The sequence below is a fragment of the Andrographis paniculata genome, unplaced genomic scaffold (genome assembly GCF_009805555.1).
Source record: "Andrographis paniculata isolate CXL003 unplaced genomic scaffold, ASM980555v1 Contig57END, whole genome shotgun sequence".
In the NCBI taxonomy this organism is placed as follows: Eukaryota; Viridiplantae; Streptophyta; class Magnoliopsida; order Lamiales; family Acanthaceae; genus Andrographis; species Andrographis paniculata.
In genome coordinates, this window is record NW_026137592.1 from 2,968,972 (window position 1) to 2,988,565 (window position 19,594).

The 19,594-nt window shown below is 36.6% G+C and overlaps 4 protein-coding genes across 9 annotated transcripts; 1 reads left to right on the forward strand and 3 right to left on the reverse strand.

The window, feature by feature from the left end:
- Nucleotides 1-136: 136 nt before the first annotated feature.
- On the reverse strand, nt 137-5,502 carry LOC127256815 (uncharacterized). Its single transcript, XM_051283021.1, is given in 8 exon segments — nt 137-437; nt 1,087-1,283; nt 1,712-2,003; nt 2,223-2,453; nt 2,604-2,659; nt 3,017-3,520; nt 3,522-4,176; nt 5,335-5,502. Coding segments are annotated over 7 exon segments (2,070 nt in total). The 5' UTR covers nt 4,158-4,176; nt 5,335-5,502; the 3' UTR covers nt 137-283.
- Nucleotides 5,091-8,430, reverse strand: LOC127257240 (uncharacterized). Its single transcript, XM_051283625.1, has 4 exons — nt 7,842-8,430; nt 7,642-7,775; nt 5,335-5,510; nt 5,091-5,205 (listed from the first exon to the last, which is right to left on the reverse strand). Exons 1-4 carry the CDS (start codon nt 8,389-8,391, stop codon nt 5,091-5,093), a joined length of 975 nt encoding a protein of 324 aa, XP_051139582.1. The 5' UTR covers nt 8,392-8,430.
- LOC127256826 (pentatricopeptide repeat-containing protein At4g18520, chloroplastic-like) lies at nt 6,354-12,927 on the forward strand. 2 transcript variants are annotated; one of them, XM_051283034.1, is made up of 2 exons: nt 6,354-6,505; nt 10,822-12,927. In XM_051283034.1, exon 2 carries the CDS (start codon nt 10,878-10,880, stop codon nt 12,678-12,680), a length of 1,803 nt encoding a protein of 600 aa, XP_051138991.1. In that variant the 5' UTR covers nt 6,354-6,505; nt 10,822-10,877; the 3' UTR covers nt 12,681-12,927. The 2 variants fall into 2 exon arrangements, with proteins under 2 accessions (XP_051138991.1, XP_051138990.1); XM_051283033.1 differs by having other exon boundaries at nt 10,827-12,926.
- Nucleotides 12,928-13,926: 999 nt separating this feature from the next.
- On the reverse strand, nt 13,927-18,000 carry LOC127257468 (probable enoyl-CoA hydratase 2, mitochondrial). 5 transcript variants are annotated; one of them, XM_051283907.1, is made up of 9 exons: nt 17,893-18,000; nt 17,557-17,815; nt 17,014-17,183; nt 16,336-16,410; nt 15,764-15,854; nt 15,630-15,681; nt 15,324-15,427; nt 15,120-15,196; nt 13,927-14,227 (listed from the first exon to the last, which is right to left on the reverse strand). In XM_051283907.1, the coding sequence occupies exons 2-9, from the start codon at nt 17,702-17,704 to the stop codon at nt 14,051-14,053; spliced, it is 894 nt and encodes a 297-aa protein (XP_051139864.1). In that variant the 5' UTR covers nt 17,705-17,815; nt 17,893-18,000; the 3' UTR covers nt 13,927-14,050. The 5 variants fall into 5 exon arrangements, with proteins under 5 accessions (XP_051139864.1, XP_051139865.1, XP_051139868.1 ...); XM_051283908.1 differs by having other exon boundaries at nt 17,557-17,732; nt 17,893-17,986; XM_051283911.1 differs by having other exon boundaries at nt 17,557-17,644; nt 17,893-17,970.
- Nucleotides 18,001-19,594: the final 1,594 nt, after the last annotated feature.

Genomic DNA, 19,594 nt, shown 5'->3' on the forward strand with positions numbered 1-19,594 from the left:
ATATGTCATTTGACATACATAGAAAATCCCATTTAACAAACCAACTCATACAATTCAACAAAGAATACCAAACAAATCAATTCACAGTATATATAGACAAGTCCTCTCCCCCCAACCACCCCCCACCCCACCCCCTACTATCAACACATATGACTTAGCAGCTTCATCATATGTAACTATGTAAGATATTCACAGATTTCTTCAGTTATAAAACAAGTACTCGCACAACTGACCATATATATATATATATATGTGTGTGTGCATGTGCATGTGCATGTGCGTGCTATTGATTCAATCCCCAATCATAAGGCAGGTAAATTACCTTCAGCTGAGTATTGGAAAGCAGTTCCAGCAAGGGCTGCGACTCGGCCGCATCCAGGTAGTTTGCCGCGTGCCTCAGCACCTCTATCTCGTTCTTCCCAAAATCTACACTGTACCTATCACAGCAAATCATCCACTATGATTTCCGAAAACTAGTAATTTCCTTCTAGATATAACGACAATGTCCGTGCATGGGCACAAATATTTCTTGTTTTGATAGCACCATAGACGAAAAATTTTCGTAATGGAGAAACATGTGTGAGAAGTAGTAACTGAGCTTTACATGTTTGGTTGTAATTAATTCATCGACATTTTCAGCATAAAAGCAAAATTAATAACATTTTTACTTTTATCCAATTTCAGGTTTATCGATACTAAAAGAGCATATAACAAACACTCTTCTTCAAATTCACACATTCTATTGTAGATATACTCCCAATGTAAAAAAGAAAAAAGAAGTCAAGATTGAATATTTATTAACAATATGTCACCCTTTTTACAAAAAAGAAACTCTTGAAATCAACAATAATATGAATTGGAGCACTTAAATCAATTAAATATAGAATTTTTATATACTTCCCTAGTAACTTAAACTTTAATGCAATATTATTGTTAAACTAATGTGTCATGATATTGGACGGCGCCGACTCAACTAAAACAACTTTGTATTAAACTGTTGCATATCCTTAACAGCTAGAGATTTATTTAAATAAGATTATTATGAATAGGTGAATAACCAACAATGATAATGCATGAAAATCTTACCATTTCAATATTTTACTGACGTACGCAACATTGGTAACAAGATCGACACAAAGTCCTCCAATTCTCAGAAAATTACGAGCAGCATCTGCTAACTCTTTGTCTATGTTACCAGGTGAGTAGCATCGAAGGGCAGGTCCAGATTGGGTACCACAAACCAGTGCAAAATGAACAAGAGGCTCCGGATACGGAAGCGCAACCTGTGCGTGTATGATGCAGATACATTATTCATGCTCAACAACTTCATGATCATATCAATGTGCATTTCAGCATTGTAAACCAATCTAAAACTAGCCAAATAAAATGGTATCTAAACATTCAGTACTTTGATGTAAAAATCACACGTCATATTCTCATAATGCATTTCGTCATAGAGAAAAAATTGCATCTGGAATTTCCATCACAGGTCAACTATATTAAAGCTCCATATCAATAGCATACTGCAATATATATAAATTTTACTTTCGCTATCAAATTTATGAATCTGGAGAATATTAATCATCCAACACAAACACTTAAATAAATCAAACATATATTTCCTAGTAACATACTCACCGAACCAGTTTCAACATGAAGCTAGAGAATATATTAAACCTTAAAAGCATTCCCTGTTTGAAAGTTATCTAACCTTTAAACGCTCATCTTTTGCACCAAATGGCTTGACGAGATTGTATGGTGGTCTCTGATTCCCCCTCAAAATGCCGTTATAGATGGCTGAGAGGGAATATGCGGATCCACCGATAACATATTTGAAGTCTCCCAAAAGATTTCTCCTCTCTAGTGCTCCGGAAGGGTGACCCCACACCAATATTGCATGAATGGCCATCATATTGTAAAGATTAATGAAAAAGGATAGTTTTTCCTCTCGAGACATTTCATGTAGATCTACGCGCTGAAGTTCCTCAACTATCCTCAAGTACCTACAAATCAAATTCAGCAGTTGATTCCAGAAGAACAATAAAATAATACTGCCTGCCCCATCACTCTCTGGCTCTCTCTCTCTCTCTCTGATTGTGTGTGCAACCCCCCCCCCCCCCCACCCCCCCCCATACACACACACATATACCTCTCAAACCAAAACATCTTTACCTAAGGGCTCTCCTTTCCCCCCACAGCAGAACTGAGATATTTAAACATACCTTGCAAACTCTTCACTCCCTTGGATGCTTTTGTAATCGACTCTCCTTCCATCTTCCAAAGTATAAGCTTCTATCATTGCCTGAGACAAAATTCTAAGCCTTGAGGAAATTTCTGTAATAGATTTTGGTTTCACTTCACTAATGCCCTTTGGGATGTTTTGACATCGAGAGATCAAAGGATCATCGTCCAAGAAACGATATAAGTGGTGTCCATCTTCAAATACATTCTCCCTAGTAGTGACAAAAGGACAGATTTACAATAAAATATTAGGAACAGTAACAACATAAACCACTATTCTAGCAAGGTAATAAATCCTAATACTGATAAAAAAAAAATTATAAAGCAAATAGTAAATAGACAAAAAAAATAGGAACACTTACTGGACGACATTTTTGAAGAAGAAATTTTCAGCAAGCTTTCTGCCAAACTCGACAGCCTATTTCAAGCCATTGAAACCAGTCAGAATAGATACAAGAAGACAGGTTTATAAAATCATTAACTACACAACTGCTAAATAGAAAAATAAATTTCCTTCTACAGCTTTTCTCCCCTTTGTTTATAATATGACTAATGGTTGGTTAAGTTCATCGAACAACACAGCATAAAACAGGCATTCAAAGTTCCTATTTATAAGACAAGGGTGGCGACGGTGGAACTTGAATGTGATTGTCTAATCCATAATCTAATTTAACAAGTCTTTTGATTAAATCTTTGCATTTCTTCGGTGTTGAATGAAAAGCATAAGAAAAAATTAACAAAATGTTTCCCAAGAATGTAAAAAATAAGAACTTACATCTTCCCTCTCCAAGTACTGATCTTCTGACAAGAAATCTACAGCTTCTGAACCTAAAAAACAGTTGACAAACCGCCGCAGTTTGTAAAATCGATCTTTCACAGATATTGTCTCTTTCATTTTCCGAACAATAGCAGCCAGCTCATCAACAGCTCCACTATTTGACAAATCATCTTCACCGGGAAGGGGTGGTAGAGGTGCTTCGTATGATGCTGTTTCATTGATAACAAAATCAATCTTATCTCCAAGTTTTCCAGATTCCTCTAATGTCTTCAGTTCATTCAATCCTCCAATCAGGACTTCATTAAAAAAAACCCTAGGTACTGCAGAAGATCCTGCAATCTTTTCCAGCTCTAGCTTTCTCATTGGGTAGACATCAGTATTGATCTCAACATATCCGAGCCCTTTTTTTCGCAGATACATGCGTGCATCTTTACAGTCCTGGCAACCTAACTTCGTATACAAAATGATTTGCCCCTTCATTGCAATAGGTTGTCATTGCAATAGGTTGAGATAAACCTTCCATGAAGTAGTTCTCAGGCTTAGTTTGTCCGCCAGAATCCTGTGATATGCGAATGAGGCTAAGTGGATTCCATCCAGATCTCTCTGCAGGTTTTGGGGAGTGCTCTTTGCCTGCATTTTCCGAAGATGATTCAAAATCTTCATCAGCAATATCTTGACCATCATCACTTTTTCCAGAAAGTCGACGCAGAACGGTGGATACTGCACCGAAACTTTTCTGCTTTACATATTTTGAAAGAGCCACTGCCTTCTCAGGCCAAGCAGAGCCCTGCACTTCTACTTCAGTCCCATCGAAAACAGGTTCTTCCGCTTCATAGGAAGCTTCCTCCAAATTCTTGTCAGTTACCCCTAAATCTACATTACCGACCTCTCCCTTCAAGTTATTAGATCCTTTTTCAACCACTGTTTCATCACTTTCTTCTTTTGTATCCATTTTCTTCTCCTCAGTTTGCTTCTCTATTTCATTCCCATCATTTTGTGCCTCAGATGTATCCACTCCACCTAAATCAGAATCGATTTTTGCTTCCTCAGGAATACTTGCTTCATCTGAGTCATGAGGTTCAATACAGGTGTTTGGATTTGTCACCTCATCTTTCTTCTCTGAGGATTTTTTCTCCATGAAGCGAGAGACTTATTTTCTAAAACATGTTTAGGGCAACTTTTAAGATCACAGAAACAGAAAAAACACACTTATATGTCGAAACTGAAGTATGAAACATATCCCAAGCTTTGAGCAAAAGTGTAAGAAGGATAGCAATAACTATAGTCCATACATATAGAACTGTTCAAAACTGTCAGAATATAGTGTAATTTCGAAAATAAGAAAACAAAGAATGATAAGAACATTCAACATACAACAAACTGAGTGTGTACTCAAAGTCATCAGATCTGTTGTCTACAGTTGATATTTATTCTACTCCCGTCTGCCAGTGCACAAGTTTATTTCTAGGAACTATACAAACAAAATTTGTACTCATCGAACAGTCCAATGACAAATGTATCATCTAAAACTTCCAAGATTAAGGCTTTATCATTAAGCAATGCTATAATTGCTGTGAGTCAGGGCTCTAGTGTTCAAACTATTTATAAAAAAATTTCTTCTACTTAAATTTGGTTGTGAATCTATAAATATACATAAACTCCACACAATAAAATCGAACAATATGATTGTAACACATTTGCCTTGTTTTTCAGATAATTCCATTACCAAATAACATCCTTCCTCAACAACGTTCTCCCCAAGTGGTATTCAAGTAAAAGTATTGAACCATCAAGCAGAAATACTCAAAAACACCAAACAGTTTTACAAAACCCGAAACCCTAATCAGCAATGCAGAGTGAGTGCAGAATGAGCGTTTAAACAGGGTGAAAGCACGAAAGGATTACTCAAGCAAAAACCATACACCGACAGCAAGGAATTGTTGGAAGCATACCTACTCCCATCACCCTCTCCCCACCCCCAAGGCAAAATTAAATCAAAATCCTTAATAATCTTCTGATTCCAGGTACTATAAAAACTCATTCAACTATTGCTAATTAAAATTGAACTCATTCACCAGTTTCCAACAAAACTGCACGGACTAATCATACACAAGACACTAACAGCGACGAACTCGTTCCAGAAAACGATGTACCAAGAGAAAGCAGAACCGGAAATGGATTCTCTCCTCACAAAACATCACACAATCAACCAGAAAAAAAAAGAAGAAAAAAAAATTAATGAAAAAGCGAAAGGGACATGACATACAGATCTGCCACGGGCGAACCGAGCAGTAATTCGCGCAAGAACAGCTTACCTTGGGTTGTAGCGGACGTTGTGAGCGCGCACGAAGACGAAATCACGAGTGAGGAAAAGTGCTAGGACGGATTCAGTCCATAAATATGAGGAAAATGGAAAAGGACGACGACCCTTGTGAATGTTGACAGGAAAACGGAAAAATCGGAGACCGGACTGAGAAGCGGGAAGCCTTTCCTGTGCTGTGCATATTTTTGCAAATTAGTACCTTATAATTACTCTTATTATGCATTGATCCCCTAATTAATGTCCATATTGCCCCTTTTAATAATAGAGTCAATAATGTCAACGAAATGAATATAAGGCATTGATCCCCTAATTAATGTCCATATTCGCCCCTTTTAAAAACAAAGTCAATATTGTCAACGAAATGAAAAATAAAAAATAAAAAATCATATATCTATATTAAAATAATACTCTTTTAATTTATTTTTTTATTTAAATTACAAAGTTACCTATACTTGTGAAATGACAAAAATATCAATTACATTTCATTTGTCACAACTAAATAGAGTCACTATTTCATTTAAAACACATTTATTAAATTAAAATATCTTTAAGATGTGTTTGATTTTAATTTTAATTTAAAATTTGATTTAAAATTTACTTTAAATTCATTTTTATATAATATTCTGTAAAAATAAATAATAATGAATTTTATTTGAAACGGACAAGTTAAATAATTATAAATTTATATCTTAAATAAAAACAAACAAATCCTATTTGTTATGATTATTTTTTTTTGTATTGTTTTTAAAATTTATTATTTTAATAATTTTATAACTTAATTTTTATTTTAGATAAATTTATAAATTGTGTTTTCATGAATAAAATAGAAAAAATCATCTATAAATAAAAATATTAAAATCGGTGTGCCGTATTTGTGTGTGATTCATTCATGAACGTGGCGCGGTGACTCTTTTTTGGCCCAAATTTAGTCGGACCAGCCCATTTAAGGCCCATTAATATTGCTACAAAATCAAAAAATATCTGACTCGCTAACGCTAAGGCGATAATTAAGCATTGTCGCCGGGGCTCAGTCCTCTTCCGCCGTGTCTCTCTCTCGCACTCTCTAGGAGGTCACCGGAGCTCTGTACACTTCCGACGTGTCTCTCGCACTCTGAAAGCTACTGCTGATTTGCGCTGTTTCAAGCTCTATACACCATTGCAAGGTTCACTACATATTTAAATATGTGTATGTATATGTATGTTTATGTGCAGATATTTTGTGGCCGTTAAGTTCTAGTTTGTGTTTTAAAGTCATACATGTATGTGCTAGTATAAGTGAAAGGTATGCATAAATTATTTATGATTGAGTGTGTGAGATACTGGATTCTGCTGTAAATCATTTGATCATCCTGTGTGTTTTTTTTTTTTTTTTTTCTTCCTGTGTAGTGTTTCACATAGAGTCAATCAGTATATTTCTACTGTGGTTGAAGTTCGATTCGCCTCTGGAAACTGAGTGTACGATTATCTAACTCAGCAAGTCATGGAAGAAACCAAAACGATTAATTAATTATGTTGATGTAATTTTTCAACAAAAATAAAGTAAAATTCAAAGATATAGAAAATATCCTTAAACTTGATTAATTAGTGCTGAGATTAGGAATCTCTAAACACTATATGGTACAGAAAATAAACTGGAAAATAAAAGACTGAAATTTAAAGTGGTGATCCCCAAATCTGACTTTGCTTTGTTGAAGTTGATTGAAGATGCCTTGCCAAATGATGATCCAAATAGAACCGTCGCACTGTTTCACCAACCGTTCCCACCAGTTACAGAACTCAGAACTGCCTCTTTCATTGACACATGTCTTTAACCGCCTCGCCAACCGCATAACCCAACGACCGACCAACCGACCAATCTAGATACATAATTGGTCGCCAGATCAAAAGACTCACTGGTCGCCCCATCAAACGACCACTATTTGGTCTCTTCAATCGTCTGACCTATCAACAGACATTTCTTCGCCCGACTTCCTTTTTCGACCGACCCCCATAGCAGCCAACCTTTGTATCAACCGACCCATTTATCCGACTGCGGATAATCCGACCTGCTTGCCCGACCGCGGACCATCTGACTTGCTTATCTGATTGAGAACCAACCGACTGACTCTGGATACCTTATTATTATTATTATTATTATTATTTTTTGTGCGTAACAACATGCCTCCTCCTCAAGACTCCTAAGCATCATTTCTTATGATGTTTTAGGAGTTAGTAGGTTAGCATCCGAGGCTACGTCAGCCTCAGATCCGACTTCCATCCTTTGAGGCTACGTTGGACCCGACCTCCATTTATCGCGGACTGGTGCTGGCCTGGACGTTGGTCGATCTTGCACTACCATTGTATTCAGACTCCCGTCCGACTTATTCCTCCTTTCGGCCACTGTTGTTCTGTCATTCTTTTGCTCGCCTGAAAAGTTATGGTCGGCGACCTGACCTGTATCCGTCCATTCGGCGGGGTCCTCCTGACCTGTATCCGTCCATTCGGCGGGGTCCTCCTGACCTGTATCCGTCCATTCGGCGGGGTCCTCCTGACCTGTATCCGTCCAGGTTACGTAGTCCTCCCGATTTTTGTCCGTCCAGTCGGCGTGGTCCTCCCGACCTTTGTCCATCCAGTCGGTGTGGTTGTCCCGACTACGGTCCGTCCATTCGGTGTGGTCCTCCCGACCATGGTCCGTCCAGTCGGTGTGGTCTTCCCGACCATGGTCTGTCCAGGCGTCGTGATCCTGCCGACCTGTCTCCGTCCATTCGGTCGTCCCTGGTCGGGCCTGTCCTCCTGTTTGGTCCTGTCTCCAGTCTGTCTGACTGGGTATATGCTCAGGAATGGCGTTGTCCGTTTGGGGGCATGACATTTCTGGCGGTGCAGGAACCGAATTCAACATGAATTTTGATTGCTCCATCAAGTTTTGCATTGCGTCATGTATTGCCTGCAGATTTGCTATCTGCTGGTCGTACATTTGCCGAAAACCTGCTGTCAATTCGGCCCGTAGTTGGGAAGCTTCTTCTGCCGTGATAAAGCCAACGGCTGTACTGTGGAATTGAAAATTTGCCATATGGATCAGCAATTTTCTCCCACTGTGGTCGCCAATTTGTTGATGTAATTTTTCAACAAAAATAAAGTAAAATTCAAAGATATAGAAAATATCCTTAAACTTGATTAATTAGTGTCTGAGATTAGGAATCTCTAAACACTGTATGGTACAGAAAATAAACTGGAAAATAAAAGACTGAAATTTAAAGTGGTGATCCCCAAATCTGACTTTGCTTTGTTGAAGTTGATTGAAGATGCCTTGCCAAATGATGATCCAAATCCTTAAATATTCTCTGGGAAACTGTACTGAAAACCGTCACCCGAACGGTTACAACGTCTCCTTCCCAACCGTCTTCCAACCCTTCTCCTGCTGACACGTGTCCTCAGCAAACCGAAATTATCCCTATATTTCACTCTTTGAGCCAACCACAGACCTTCCGCCCTTTAGGCCCGACTGCCAAACTACAATAGTATGGGTCCGACCGCCAATCCTCCCGACTTGCAAACCATCCGACTTGTTTGGATTAGCTACAGACATCCCGACTAACAAACCACCCGATTTGTTGGTTCTGCCGCAGAATTCCGACCTGAGAACTTCCCAACCTGAGGACCTCCCGACTTGCGGACTTCCCGTCCTGAAGGCCACCCGACCTGCGGACTTCCCGTCCTGAGGGCCTCCCGACCTGCGGACTTCCCGTCCTGATGACTTTCCGTCTTGAGGACCTACCGACCTGAGGTCCTTCCATCCTGATGACTTTCCGACTTGAGGACCTCCCGACCTGAAACCCTTCCGACTTGAGGTCTTTCCGTCTTGAGGACCTACCGACCTGAGGTCCTTCCGTCCTGATGACTTTCTGTCTTGAGGACCTCCCGACCTGAAAACCTTCCGACTTGAGGTCTTTCCGTCTTGAGGACCTACCGACCTGAAGTCCTTCCGTCCTGATGACTTTCTGTCTTGAGGACCTCCCGACCTGAAAACCTTCCGTCCTGATGATTTTCTGTCTTGAGGACCTCCCGACCTGAAAACCTTCCGACTTGAGGTCTTTCCGTCTTGAGGACCTACCGACCTGAGGTCCTTCCATCCTGATGACTTTCTGTCTTGAGGACCTCCCGACCTGAAAACCTTCCGACTTGAGGTCTTTCCGTCTTGAGGACCTACCGACCTGAGGTCCTTCCGTCCTGATGACTTTCTGTCTTGAGGACCTCCCGACCTGAAAACCTTCCGACTTGAGGTCTTTCCGTCTTGAGGACCTACCGACTTGAGGTCCTTCCGTCCTGATGACTTTCCGTCTTGAGGACCTACCGACCTGAGGTCCTTCCGTCCTGAGGACTTTCCTTAGAAATAAACCTATTTTCCTTGATTTCCTCACGGTGTCCTTTAGCCAGTTCAATCAACTTTATTGCCAGGCCCATTCTTCTTTTTACCTTGGGCTTTTAACCTAATTCTAAATTTCGTACGTAACAAATTAATTTACAATTTAATGATGATTATCAAAAGTTTTAATTTGTTGGAAATGGTGGTTAGTGAGTATTTTAGGAATTTTAGCTAGATCAGAGTATATATATAACAGTGACTGGGTTCTCATGTCATAATATAAAATAGAAAATGTTACCACGAAAGGCATTAATGCATAAAAGAGATATATAAGTTGCTTTAACTTTTGGGAAGCCTATATTAGATAAGGGCACAAGTGTTCTTAAGGGAGGATATAAAAGAGATGAGTAATGACATTATTTAATATATGAGATGTATAAAATGCAATAAGATCTGGAACAATATTTCTTGATGGAACATTTGCATTGTTTTGATAAAGTACAAGTGTTCTATTTACTGAAGGAGGCATCATATTTGAAAATCATAGTATATGCAACGACTTGAGGTTAAGGTATTAATATGATGAGAATCATATTAATGCAATAAATTTTGGTAAATTACATCTTTTAAAGATCGTTGCATGTTTTAGATACGGGTCAAAGTGTTGAAATTGGTAAGTATCCGAAGAGAAGAAGGTTATGTTATGGCCAATGAGTAGTGACAGACATGTAAATTGTAAAACTAACATTGTCTTCGAATTTCCCGAAATAGCTTCAAATCTCAATATTTCCTTTCTATTTTCAAAAACAACCAAGGGCGTTTTCAAGATATATCAAAAGATAACTTACAATTCTTGCTATTGTCTAGGTGAAGCTTTTTCGTTCGAGTTATGAGTTTACGCTGGATTTGAGCCCTTACTGCAACTTGCAGTTTAAATTCTTTCAATAAATATTTTTCAAGGCTTCTCCAATTCGAGTATATATTTAAAATTTGCTTCTCTTATGCTTTTCACCCATTTCCTTAGGTTCCATTACAAGTGAAACATATGGAGTTTCATATTGATGTTTTTCACTGCTTGTTTTCTTTACTGGTGATTAACCTTGCTGCATGTAACTAATTCATTTGCTTTTGCCATAGGACAGAACATAACAACTAATCAAAATCTTGGGAAATCAAGTGCTCAAGTCTTTTCTATGTTTTCACAACGTCATCTCTCTCCACAACTGTATATACATCAACGACAAACACCTTGCGATGTCAATGCTCAACCATCCAAATGTCGAAAGCTCAAAAGGTACCCTGGAAAAACAAAAATCTGCAGTCTGAGACTCCCTATCTCTGAAAACTTGCCTTCCAAAGCCCATTCTCAATCTCCCTCGACATTTCTGGAATATGTTGATGGTAGCACAGCTGGTCATTGGCTTCAGTCCTGCTCTAAGATTGAGGAAGTTAAGAAGGTACATACTGTTGTTCTAAAGTATTTAAAGGATCCAGGAGTTTATGTTAACAATAACTTGATTAGTATGTACATAAAATTCGGAAACTTGAAAGTTGCTCGCGGCGTGTTTGATGATATGTCGGAGAGAAATGTCGTTTCTTGGACTGCAATGCTGAATGGCTATGAAAGACACGGTGATGCGACTGAAGCTTTGAGTCTATTCATGGAGTTTGTCAACAGAGGTTTCTTAGGTAATGCGCAGACGTACGTTTGTATACTGAACTTGTGCAGCCGAGTTTATGATTTCGATCTCGGAAGACAGCTACATGCTCGTATTATAAAGACCCGAGTGAGTAATTTGATTCTTGATTGTGCTGTTTTGCATTTTTATGCTCGGTGCTGCGATCTCGATTCTGCATTCGAAGTCTTTGATCGAATTCAGAACCGGGATTTGATTGTCTGGACAACCATGATCACAGCTTGCTCGCAAAATTTGCGCGGGCAGGAGGCTTTTGTTCTTCTATCAGAAATGCTGTTAAATGGACTTGATCCGAATGAATTTACTCTTTGCAGTGTATTGAATGCTTGTGGTGAGGAAAAGGAGCTACGATTCGGGAAACAAATACACAGTCTCGTCGTTAAAAGGGGCTATGTCGTCGACGTATATATCGGGACTTCTTTGGTCGATATGTATGCCAAGTGCGCGAAAATCGACGACTCAAGGGCGATATTCGACAGTATGAACAGGCGTAACGCTATCACGTGGAATTCTATAATATCGGGATATGCTCAAAACGGAATGGGAGATGAAGCTATATCACTCTTCGTAGTGATGACAAGATTAAAAGTGCCAGGAAACAGCTTAACCATGGTCAGCATCCTTCGATCTTGCGGCTTACTCCGCGCTTTATCGACGGGTAAGGAAGTTCATGCTCAAATTGTCAAGAAATACTTACCGACCAATATTTTCATCGGGAGCGCGCTCGTGTGGTTCTATTTCAAGTGTCGGGACTACACTTCCGCGTCCGACGTTCTCCGGAATCTGTCGAATAAAGACGTAGTTTCATGGACCGCAATGATTTCCGGCTGTTCTGGCGTCGGCCACGAATACGAAGCGCTAGAATACTTGAAAAAAATGTTGGGCGAAGGTGTCGAGCCGAACTCGTTCACTTATTCGTCAGCGCTGAAAGCGTGCGCGAAATTGGAGGATATTCAGCAGGGCAAACTTATTCATTCGTCGATAAATAAGACCCCGGCATTGTCGAACGTGTTTGTCGGCAGTGCTTTGGTTAATATGTATTCGAAATGTGGGTATCTTCCGGAGGCTGTTCGAGTGTTCGATAGTATGCCGGAGAAGAATTTGGTGTCGTGGAAAGCTATGATTGTAGCTTATGCTCGAAACGGGCTTTGCGACGAGGCTTTAAAGCTTGTGTATCGGATGCGGGCTGAAGGCGTCGACGTCGACGATTATGTACTTTCTGTTGTTCTTACGTCCTGTGGAGATTTTAAATGGCACCGGGAACGTTCTTCACTGCCTGAGCATTATGTGATGCCTTAGATGAACAGAGCAAATATCGTTAAGGTAAATTTATTTTCGTAGTTGCACAAAGTTAGATGCTTGCTTTAGTATACAAGTTTTTAATTGTTTTGAGTGTTAGAATTATGAAAAAAGTTGCTCAGTACATCTGTTATGCCTTGAAAATATTGAGATTGGTACGGTTAAAAAAGAAGATATTTTTCAAAGTGTTCGTTAATAATAATTTTTGTTAGGAAAGAATATTATATCAGATGTTCTTGTTGCTCATACAAAATATAACATCATATGATTTTGTATCGTGTTAAAAAATTTTCAAAAGTTAAAATCTTTCATGTAGTTGGAATCTGGGCATGTATTCATTTATTGATTCAAATTAATTGTTTTCTTTAATTGAAATAATAGTGTTTAAACAATAATGATATCCTATTTAGTACTTTAGGGGTGTGATTACTTATAATTTATATGGTGTGTGTTTCAACCCATTTATTAATTTAGTTCTTCAACTTAATTAGGGTCATATGCTATTTCGTGTGATTAATGTTTGTTTAGTTATAGTTTAAAATTGATTTGAAATAGAGCTGATTAAAATTTTTGTTTAAATAGTATTTTAATACAATATTTTATGAAAAAAATATCATATTTTTATTAAAAATTGTACATAATAAATAGTATTGATTATAATTACCGGATATGCTAAATATTTGCTATCGGCAATAGGGGTGTCAAAAGTAAACCCAACCCGAAAAATCGAATTCGTTCGACATGAAATTTTTCAGGTTCGGTTTTGAAAAAGATCGGATCGACTTGAACCCAAAACGAAAAAAATTTGTGTTGTGTTTGGCGTGTTTCGGGTTGACCTGGTAAATTAGAAATATAAAAATCAGGTTAAGTTTTAAATTTCGGGTTGACCTGAAATCTTTATTATTATTATTATTTTAATTTATAATATTTATATTAATTTATATTTAAAATAATATAAAATTTAAAATAAAAATAATATTTTTTAGGTCAATTTATTTCTTTAAAAATTTTCGGGAATATTTCGTGTCGGGTTCGTATCGGGTTTGTTCGGGTTTCGGGTGACCTAAAACTAATTGGGGTCAACCTGAACCCGACCTGAAAGAATTCGTGTCGGTGTTCGGGTCTAGGGTTTCAGGTCAGATTTCGGGTTCGGATCGACAATTTTTTTGTTATCCCCATGGCTCAACCCGACACGAACACGACCCAAAAATACGAATTGACACCCCTAATCGGCAAGGTGTGGATCTGAAATTCTAATAGTAGAATTTGATAGAATACTTTATTGGAACCTTTTAGAAAATCACCCATAGAATGAAATTCCCAAATAAAATACATAGTAAGTAATCTTCAAATTTCATTAAAATGCTCTCTCATTCACCTCTATAATTAGGCTTTCGTCTCTCCGCAAACGCTGCCAACCCTTCCAGCCGATCTTTCGTGTGCAGCAATTGCTCGTAGCACTCTTCCTCCAAACTCAATCCCGAACTCATATCAACCTCCATTCCCCCGTCAATCGCCTTTTTCGCCATTCGGATTGCCAATGGTCCCTGTATAAGTAAAACAACAAATGGATCTAAACATTTGTGTTGGAAGTAGATATAGATCTATCTGTCTATCTGCATATATATTTCACATCTAAGTGTATCATTACATGTGAAATTTTGCAATCTACATTTCCTACCTGAATAGTTAGTTGAAAAGACCAAGATAAGAATCATTAGGCTTCATTTACTTGCAACAGTTTTTACATTTCCGACTATTCATTATACATTAAACTATTCTTTTTTCTTTTTTCCCTAAAAAGATATTACATCGAATATCTATTTTTTATTTACGAAATTACATCAAATATATATTTTTTATTCAAATATTTACTATCATCTAAACAATCCGTAACACTCCCAAAACATAAACAAACCTAAAGTGATTTGAGAATAATATAGCATGTAGTTAGGGTATTTTTTTGTACCCTTACATCATTCCCAATATATATACTCCCTCCGTCTCATTCAATGGTTGTTGTCTACCTTTTGTACGTAGATTTTTTAATATTAGTATTATATTGGATTTTCGTAAAAAAAGACAAAAATACCCATATTAGTATTGTGGAATATAAAAGTAATGACATTTGTATAGCATATTGTAAGTTGAAAGGGTATTTATTATGTTAGGTAGCTAGTACAATTATTATATTAGAAAATGACAACTTTATTTTGAGTCGGACAGAAATAGAAAATGACAAATCTTTCACTACAAGAAATAATTTTTTCCCCTTATATTTTCTTTAATAAAAATATACTATTTCTCATAAAAATATTTAAAAAGTATAAATATTACTTCCTCAAACAAAATCACAATTCTCCATAACTAACAAGAAAAATCCCAACAAATATAACTACTAAAAGAACAAATTTTTATAATCCACAGTTAATTGTTTACCTTTTGATTTATATCCCGAGCAACTTCAAGAGCTTTGTCACGGACCTTACTACCTGGTACACAGTGATTGATGAGCCCTGCAGAGTAATCTAACTTCAGTATGCATCACTACACAAGCTACACGATAATAAAATCACGACCAATTCATCCCTAGCTTAGCATTTAAAAATGGAACTCAAATACTTAAGCTCTAACCGGACTTACCCAAGGACAAGGCATCCCTGCCCGCTATTCTCCTGCCGGTAAATATAAGTTCCTTTGCTCTAGATTTTCCAACCAATCTTGGAAGCCTTTGTGTCCCTCCGGCCCTGAGAAAGCCATTAAAAACATAGGGTATTTTAGACTGTAGGTGCCAAGGGTGTCGTTCCACCACAAAATAAACGATAACTAACAACAAATGCACATAACAAAAATTCATGGAGACGTTATAAGAGGTTAAAAGCCATATTCTGACATAAAATGACAGTCGCTGTTAATATGGACAAGCACTGATGTGAAACTACTTAATACCCCGGAATAATGGCAAGCCCAGTTTCTGGCAATCCTAGCACCGCATCTTCCCCTGCCGTCGTTTATTGCAAAAGTTTCAAGTTAGAAACACTGCAATAAATTACAGAACCGAGAAAGTAAAACCTTTCACTGACCACATATTCGTAGATCACAAGATAGTGCCATTTCAAGTCCACCACCTAATGCAGCACCTTCAATGACAGCGATTGTAGGGATATGAAGTGCCTGAATGATTATACCTTCTTCATTCAAGTTCATGTTGTGAAAATGGAAGCCTCGGGAAGGACAAGGAGTTCACAGAAAATATGCGTGAACATTGAATTTACAAACAAATAAATAAAAAAAGCAATAGAACAAGAAAATCTAAGGGTGTAGCATAATGCCACACAGTTGGAAAGTCTAAAAAAGAAATATTTTTGTGCCTTTGCGGAAATAGAGCAGTGAGTGAATTAGTTCTTACTACTTTTAAGACCAGCAGGTGTCTCATTACAGATAAAAATTTTAATAAGAAGTTGGCCGGGCTTATTTATTTATGTTTTTAAATACTAATAATTAATCTACATTAGTCTTTAGCTTTATTTGCAAATATTCGATGTAAAAGACAGGTATCTAGAGACATAACTTTATTACTTACTAAATGAATGACAAATGATTGACTTAATATATTATCAGCAAAATTTCGCAAGATGGAAGGATAAGTTTAAACCTCCAGATAAGCAAATGTGGAGCGTAGTGAGCGAACATAATTCTGGACTTCTGATGGAGTCATTGCCTTCCTTTCCTACAAAATTCAATAAAATGCATCATAGAATAAGAAGGGTACCCATTACCCTTTGAAATATGTAATGCCTTAAAAATTCCCTTTTGAAGAAAACACCAATAACTTCCCTGAGTATTATTGTTAAGATCCGTTGGTAGCAAAAACAAATTCCTAGAAACCAAACAAGAAAAGAAACTGCCGAACAATTAAAAGATGCAAGGAAAGAAATTTAGAAACATAAATACGAGGGACACAACAATTTACGTGGAAACACAAATTGGATAAAACCATAGGGCATATGCAATCAGAAGCTACTTACTTATAGGAAGTATACAAAGTCAGGATGAAGGCAATGAACTCAATGCACACCTAGTGAAGCATCCTATCATAGTGGCTGTCACACAACATATTCTATCTTGTGTACGAACTGATCTCAATTACGAGCTGATTTTGTTATACAAAGGATAAAATTGAATGTAACATCTATACGCCGACTCCATAAACATTTAGGAAGCAGCTAGTTTACTCTTATTAAAGATAAATCAACATCAAATGATATATATGAATCTTAAGAACAAACTCAAATACAGTAAACATTTCCAGCAGAAGATTTGCATAAAATACCTTCAAATCAGCACCTGCACAGAACACTTTTGGAACTGAGCTGCTGATCAACAGAACTTTTGATGTATGATCCATATTAACAGCTTCAAATGCATGCTGTAACCCCCTCAGCATGTCATTTCCAATAGCATTTTTCGTCTCAGGCCTTTCCAGTTTGACTTCTGAAATTCCTACAAGTTCAATTGATAAAACGATGAAGCAAAAATAAAAAATAAAAATGGAAGAGGTCTAAATTCCGAGCTCAATACAAAGCAACAGATCCCCATAATTTGATACCGTTCGTCCAAGTATTGTTTAACTAATAGAATAGTAAAGCTAATCTAGGAAAGTATCACGCAACTTCAACAAAAAGCTCGAATCAATACCGAAAACAGTGTTGCTAGGGCACGTGAATCAGTAAGCAGCAGAAACAATCGGTAATATGGCTTTGTATTCAAATTCAACTTTCCAGTAACTGAACTAACACCAATATGAATCAAAATCAAAATCAGAATTTCTCAGATTAAAAAACACTAACGCGAAATCCTAAATCGACACACTTACCGGCGTCAGAATCGGTGTGTTGCAGCAACTTGACGGACTCGGAAGCAGACTGCAGCAGCAGCGTTCGAACATTCTGCAACCGGAACAGCTGCGGAGGCGAATTTCGCAGTATGCATAAATTCTTGAGCGAATTGTAAAACACAACCATTTCTTCTCTACCTCTTCAATTCAATTTGCTGAAATTTGTGGAAAATTTTAGAAGGAGATGCAAAATTTAAAAATCCGACTCTGCCGTTTGTCCGTGTTCAATTGATTATTACTGAGAACGAAACAACAGGCACAACATATCAGCACATAAACAACATATATATACACATATTTAAATATTTAGAGAACCTTGCGACGGTGGAGAGCTCGAAACAGAGAGACACGGCGGAAGCCGGAAGAGGAGAGAGCTCCGGTGACACTCCTTTATTGTCGCATTGGTGAGTCACAGATTTTTTCGAAGCAATATTAATATTATTGGGCCTTAAATGGCCTAATTTTTAAAATTGGGCCCAGAAAAGAGTCGGCCCGTTTCCTATATACACATAAGCCTAAATGAAACCAGCGAATGAATAAGGCTGTTTTCTTAACAAAAATTTATATTTCCAAAAAATATTACTCCCTCCCGTCTCACATATCATATACCGTGTCTGCTACTCTGCAGTAGATATGGTATTTTAGAAATGGTGTAATTAGTATATAATTAGGAATGTATCAGTGAAAATAATTATCCTATATTATAAATAATTATAAATAATTATAAATTAAAATTAAGATAAATAATTAATTTAATTAAAATTTTAAAAAATAAATAAATTAAAAAATTTAAAATAGATTAAAGTGTGTAATCATTTAAAAAAAAAAAAAAAAGTGATATGGAACGTAGGACGGACAGAAATATCAACGGAGATATGATATGTGGGATGGAGGGAGTAATATATTACGTATATTTTTTTTATATTACATAATTTCTCATACTTCACATAAAAAATATCAAAATATAAAACAAACACACCCTCCGAAATAATTATGTCAGTTTTTCAGTTATCCATGTATAATTTATTTATAATAAATAATTTTATTTGCTAATAATTTTATTATACATATTTTAACCAATAATAACTAATTTGCTACTGTTTTTTTTTTACTTATCTTATTATTTTTTTTGTTTTTTGATAAATTATTTATAATATTCTTAATTTACTTACTTTACTTTTATATTAAAATATTATTATTTTTTTATATTTGAACATTGTGGCAAAAAAGAATCCGGACGAATATAGTATATTTTTTACATATAAAATATCACATTAAAATTTTAGTATATTTGTTTCGTATTTTTAATTTTAAGTATTTTCTTTTCTATTAGATACCATGAAACTTTTGAAAAAAAAATCATGAATATTGATTTGCCCATGAAATATTTTATCATCTTGATGCTCGATCTCATCTCCGGATAAACATCATTTTATTTAGTTCAATTTGATTTTAGATTTTTTTTTAATCAAAGTTAAAAAGTGCATGACTAACCCGATAACGAAAACTTCAAAAGGAGTTTTTTATCAAGAAGTAGCATTAGAAGGAGGTTGACACCCTATCCAACCTAGTAGTAAGCGATCTGACCATCAGTGAATAACCAGTCCTCTTTTCTGGGGCGCTTTTGATTTTTTCAGTGCTTGAAACAATTTTGACCTAAGGAAGAATTAAAATGAAAGATCCGAGTTTATTGAGTCTTGTTCGAGCAGGATTAATAAAAAAAACTGTCATGTTGATAATATATTAAATAATATATGTCCATTTTTAAAAAGTTACGAAATTGTAAAAACTCACAAATTTATATCAAAATTATGGTTTTATGTATCGTAATTTTAGCTCAAATGTTTGATAATAATTGTTGTTAGATCCAAAAGATACAAGGGTAAATTGATTTTATTAGTCCCGTAATTGGACCCCTTTATCATTTTAGTCTCGTAACTGGAGCAAGTTGCAAACTAGTTTCGCAAGTAAAAATTTTTTGCACTTCTAGCCCTCAAACGCCGGAAATACTTACGTG